This window comes from Arachis duranensis, chromosome 4 (assembly GCF_000817695.3).
Source record: "Arachis duranensis cultivar V14167 chromosome 4, aradu.V14167.gnm2.J7QH, whole genome shotgun sequence".
Classification (NCBI taxonomy): Eukaryota; Viridiplantae; Streptophyta; class Magnoliopsida; order Fabales; family Fabaceae; genus Arachis; species Arachis duranensis.
In genome coordinates this window covers 108,147,366-108,153,417 of record NC_029775.3, presented here as the reverse complement: position 1 = coordinate 108,153,417, position 6,052 = coordinate 108,147,366, and the positions used below count along the sequence as shown (strand labels likewise).

The 6,052-nt window shown below is 32.4% G+C and overlaps 1 protein-coding gene across 4 annotated transcripts; it reads left to right on the top strand.

The window, feature by feature from the left end:
* Positions 1–328: 328 nt before the first annotated feature.
* On the top strand, positions 329–4,452 carry LOC107485719 (AT-hook motif nuclear-localized protein 9). Of its 4 annotated transcripts, none has more exons than XM_016106257.3 (6): positions 329–742; positions 1,632–2,069; positions 2,573–2,640; positions 3,037–3,168; positions 3,473–3,634; positions 3,905–4,452. In XM_016106257.3, the coding sequence occupies exons 2-6, from the start codon at positions 1,667–1,669 to the stop codon at positions 4,139–4,141; spliced, it is 1,002 nt and encodes a 333-aa protein (XP_015961743.1). In that variant the 5' UTR covers positions 329–742; positions 1,632–1,666; the 3' UTR covers positions 4,142–4,452. The 4 variants fall into 4 exon arrangements, with proteins under 4 accessions (XP_015961743.1, XP_015961741.1, XP_015961742.1 ...); XM_016106255.3 differs by having other exon boundaries at positions 330–742; positions 1,585–2,069; XM_016106256.3 differs by having other exon boundaries at positions 330–742; positions 1,570–2,069.
* Positions 4,453–6,052: the final 1,600 nt, after the last annotated feature.

Here is a 6,052-nt window from a genome sequence, read left to right as displayed (position 1 = left end):
TATTTACTTTTTAAGAATACTTTTTTTTCAATATTAAAATAGAGGAAGTATTCTGTATTCATTTCAATATGTTTTTCAAAATCAACAAATTAAAACACAAAATATTTTAATAAATGATATGAATGTATAAAATTATTATTACAGAAAATTAAATTATTATTGTTATCTAATTAAAAAATTCAAAATTATGATTTTATCTAAAATAAAATACTAAGCATTATCCAAAACAAGAAGGGCTTTTTTTTTTCAGTTTTTTTTGTTCAAGTTTTGTTTGCTTCCTAATCTCTCTCATAAATCTCAGAAACATCACATTGCATCATCATCAAAACCCCAAGATGGAGGAGAGATAAACCAAAAAAAAGAAGATATTTTTAGAGAGAGAAATTGAGCACAGCCCTACAAAAATATGCAACTAGATAAGGACTTATGCTTGTGTAGCTGAAAAAAACAATACCATTTCTCATTTCCCTTTTCTTTCTTAATTTTTCCTTGTTTTGTTTTCCCTTATTATTTTCCATTGTTGTAGAATAGTTTTTGCTTTGGAAAGCTTGCTTCTTTCACTCTCTGCAAGTGCAACACCTTTGCACCACAGAGAATAAGGAGAGAGAAAAACAAAGACTGTTGTAACATTTTTTTTTCTACTAAAAAAAAAACTCTAGCTTCCTTTTTCTTCTTCTTCACAGGTTGGAACAACTTTTGGGTTTGCATCACACACACCCTTTTTGATCTTGTCCACAAAAATGTAAGCATGATCTCTCTTCTTCTTCTTCTTCTTCTTCTTCTTCTTCTTCTTCATGCACTTTGAAGCCCATGTTGCATTATCTTTTCCATGTAAATGGGGTGTTGTAACTGTTCATACTTTCACCACAATTCACCAAAGTTTGTAACTTTACAAGTTTTCTTCTATGTGAGTTTTTAGCTCCTTTACTGTGTGCTGTGGTGTTTAGTGCACTTATTTTGAACCTGGGTTTAAAAGCATTTATGGCATTGACTTGAAGTAATTTTTTTCATTGTTCAATATCTTTCTTTTCTTTTCTTTTTGAGATTTTTTTGAGTGTTTACATTGAAATATTGAAGCCTTATCTGTAACGGATCATGCACATGTGGTTGCCTTGGAAAATTGCTTAGTGTTTAAGGTTTATAGTGGAAGTTGGTAAGAATGGACCAATTTTATGTTCATATGGTCCTTATCTTCAACATGAAGCTTCTTTCTTGTTTCTTAATTCTTAATAGTTTGGTCAGCTGTAAAAATAGCTTGTTTTATTCCTTTTGTCTCATTTAATCTATCTTCTACTTTATTCTTGTCTTATATATGTGTGGATGCATATGAGTCTTTAGTCCCTTTCCTTATCCTTAAAATGTAAATTAATTTTTGTGTTAAACCATCATTGTGAATCTCTCTAGGAACAATGTTAGTTTGATATCAAGGACTTTGCTTTACAGTTTATTTATTTTAAGCTATTTTTTAATTTATCTTTTTGGCCACTTTAATTGGTCAATGTACACATTTAATTTCCTATAATTTTTTCTTTTGATGATTTTGTTTTGTACCTAAAATTTATATTTAAGTGCATTTGAGAACAGAACTTGGTGATAAGTTTTGGACTATTCGAGTATTTGGGGCTTTGAAGGTTTTCTTGTGGAATAAGTCAATTGAAGTAAATGCATGGATCATGGGGACCAAATGGCATCTTACTATATGCAGCAGAGAGGAATACCTGGTTCTGGAGCACAGCCAGAGTTTTCGGCCGGAATCCGGTCGCTGTCTAGCCCCAACCTACCATTTCAATCCGGCATTGGCAGTGGTGGATCAATTGGATCCACTATACAGCTAGAATCTTCAGGGATTTCGACCCACGGTGTCAATGTTGGTGCTCCTCCGGGGGTACCGCCTGGGGAACCTGTCAAAAGGAAGAGAGGAAGGCCAAGGAAATATGGGACTGATGGAACTGTGTTGGCTCTTACACCAACTTCGTCGAGTCATCCCGGAGCCATGACAACACCAGGCCAGAAACGGGGCCGAGGACGGCCCCCTGGGACTGGGAAGAAACAGCAATTGGCATCACTTGGTACAAATCTCTGCTGCCACCTTTTAGTTTTAATTGTGTTAAATATGATTGTTGGTTGAAGCTAAAAGTGTTACATGGTTTCAAATTTTTAGTGTTTAAATATTTGGAGTTGAATATTATTACTTGTATATATATTTGTAGCTGCCTTAGGTGATTTGATCATGTAACGAGAAGACGCAGAAAAGCTAAGTAAGATGATCAAATGGAAGAGATCTAGAAAAGAATGAAGATGTAACCATTAAAAGAGCCTATTAGTAACTTGGTTATAAACATGGTTTATGATAAGAGCTGTGGAATAGTTTGATCTACGTAGCTGACTCCACCCAATGGAAAAGCTTCTTGTTGTTCATATACTTTCCGTAATGATGAAATTTCTAACTCTGTATACAATTACATAAATTGTATACCATACATTTTTATTGCACTCCAAGCTGGTGAACATCTAATAATACCTGATTTAGAACTTACTGTTTATGATAACTTTGTGGATTACTTATTTGCAGGTGAGATGATTTCTGGTTCGGCCGGGATGGGATTCACTCCTCATGTCATCAACATAGCAAGTGGAGAAGTATGTCACCTTTTTCTTTTTGGATTTCAATATTTGTCAACTTTTATTTTGCATTTATGCACAAATATTACAAATTTCTGAATTAAGTATTTTCTTTCAATTACATGAAATTTTAAGTAAAATATGGATATAATTATATTGGCAGCCAAAGTTTGGCATTTGATGCTGTGAAAAAAGCACTGTGTACAATTGGTCTCTTGAATTAGTTATAAAAGCTATGTATAAAAATACTTAGCATATCTTCTTATCTATACCATTACAATAAAATAATGTGGCATTATTTTCTCGCATTCAAGATATTCAACCTTGAACCTTTTTGGTTTGAGCCATATTTTCTGACATTTATCTAAATATTGGAGAATTATTCTTTTGAACTTTGTTTTTCTTTTCCTGTAGGACATTGCAACGAAAATTATGGCATTTTCTCAGCAGGGGTCTAGATTTGTGTTTATTTTGTCTGCCACCGGTGCTGTTTCCACTGTCACACTTCGCCAACCTTCAACTTCAGGTGGCTCAGTCACATATGAGGTTTGCACTATCTAAGATCATGATTGGTTTCGTTAATTTCTTCTATTTTAAAGCTCTGGGTATGATTTTGAACTTTGTTAACTGAATCCAACTTTCAAAGTTCAACCGAACTTCGTTGCAAAAAGAAAAATAATGGATTCTCCAACATATGCATCTGCATATCCATGCATATATGGCACCATGCTTCCCCATGTCACAAATTTATCTTAGCATGCATTCTACTCCTTTGTAGGATTCCATGATAAATTAGTTATATATTCATATATGCATATTAAACTATTGGTGAACTATTTGGCCTTTGTAGGGGCGTTTTGAGATATTGTGCCTGTCAGGCTCTTACTTGCTTACTGATAATGCTGGATCACGCAATCGAACTGGCGGACTAACTGTTTCCCTTGCTAGTCCTGACGGACGAGTCATTGGTGGAGGAGTTGGGGGAGTGCTCATTGCATCAAGTCCTGTTCAGGTAACAACAATTTCAATGCTTCCATAACATTGAATAAAGTAAAATCCATTTAACAGTTCATTTTGTTAGAGACTAATTTGTCCGGTTTAAAATCGATGAGGATCATTTTGGGGATTTACTCTATTGAATATATCTCATTACTACAATTAAATGAAAGATTTCTTTCTAAGTACTAGAATTTGGAAGATTTATGATGTTAGAATAGATCCATTCCTGTTCTCCTTTGGTATATTTTTTGGTTGCTATAGACTAAACTAGTCATGACTATAGGTGATAGTTGGAAGCTTTATATGGGGTGGATCAAGAACAAAGAAGAAAAAGGAAAGCACAGAAGGGGTAGAAGCTGCTATGGAGTCGGACCACCAACCGATTCACAATCCGGTTGCACTAAACAGCATTTCACCGAATCAAAATCTTACTCCAACCCCATCTTTGAGTCCCTGGCCGGCGTCGCGTCCCTTGGACATGCGTAATTCCCATGTTGACATTGATTTAATGCGTGGGTGACAATTTATTTTTATATACACTAGTAGTGTGTATATATTTCAAGGTTGATGGTTCATGGTTCATGGTTGCTCATCTAATTTTTCTTGTAGTATTTAATGACAGAATGGGAAGTAGCAACAACAGAGTAGAAGCAAAGCTGACTTTTGCAAATTGATAAGTCTAACTTATCCACCCATTATTTGACTTGGGTTTGTACTTTTTACTCATATTTTTGTAGTTGTGAGGAATTTTAATTTCATGTTTCTTAATTGGTAATGTTGCAATATTTATCTTATCTTAAAAATGGGAAAAAGATGGCATCATGTGATTTAGGTGGGTCAAGAGAATCAATTATGACATGTAATGTCAATGTGAATTTTTCTCCGAATTATTTTTGGATTTAAGATTTAGGATTTAGATTAAGAAGCCCAAAGCATGATATGAAAACTGTAGGGAATGTGAATGTTTAGCGCTAATGATATGGCAATAGTGAATCCTAGTGATCCAATGTTCATTCATGATCAAATTAGTGTTAACTGAAAACAGTACAAACAAAAGGGTATTCAAATCATGGTCCTTTTCTAACATTTTAAGAAAGTTACTTGTTTTCATTTTTTCTTCATAAATTTAATTAATATATAGTTCTCTACAATTGAATGAATGTATGTTTAATGTGTCAGTTTGATTTACAAGGCAATTTGAGTCCATAAAAAAAAGTTTATCTTGTTTTTCATGTGACAATATTTCCATATCTAATTTATAGATACAAGCTAGTAGGTAACCTTGTTAGTGTTAAAAGAGTACATAATTTATTAGTTAGTGAATTTAAAAGGTACAGCTATCTAGCAATCAATTACAGAAAGAAGAAATTGAAGTTTTGATAACATAGTGGAGAATCTTGATTTTGCATCAAATCCATTTACTGGTCAACAATTTTGGCGACCCCCACATGCATTGGATAATGCCACAGGGGGTGAGTCCTTAGAATAGTGTTAAGATAAAATCATTTATGATGGTGCAGTATAGATAAAATAATTTTTGTCTTGTGACTGTTGTACATAGGCATTATAAGAAATAAAAGCTGCCAAAACATGGCTAAAAACAGTACTCTAAATTTTACCTTAAGTTCATAAGAGGGCCCTCTAATTCTCTGGTGATTTGAGTGTAAATAGTTATAACTTATACAGAGTTTTGCTTGAAATATGAATTTTTTTTTTCATTTTTTTTTGTATTTTGAGAACAAATGAAAATTTTTATTCTATGTTATTTATTTTGTTTTATCTCAATAATATGGATGATGGATCAGTTTGAGATTAGTTTTTATTTTATTTTATTTTTAAAATTTAAATTTAAAAATAATAGTGAAATCTATAATACTAACATAGAAGACAAATTAATAAATCAGAGTAAGATTGCTGACTTATTCTGAAAGTATCAAAGAATTTCTTTTAAATATATTCCATGAGAATATGATTTTGAGTCTTTTTTTACTATATTCTATGACTCAAAAGGTATATTCTGACTTTAATAAATGGGTCAATATTCTATTTATTTAAACTTTTTCTTACAAAAGATATAAGGAAGACTGAAATTGGTTTAATTATTTTAGAAGGCCTTACATTTTTACTTGGTTCTTAGTTTGTTTTTTTTTTTTTTTATTAAAAATAGGGAGATTCGAACCCATAACTTTTTAGATGAATATGAGGAGACTATACAATTTGAGTTATAATTCGTTAAAAATTCTTATATATAGTTTAAATAGTGTTTCTTGTTCGCAGGTTTAGTTCTTCATCGGTTATCCTTAATTTATTTCTTTGCAGTTGAGAAAGGCTTTAATATGTGGTGCGTTCACAGAAGCTTCACTCGTTTCATTGTAAAAGTTATACGCATCATTCATATGTGATTGTCATGATTTTTGTGTTTACATGCTAA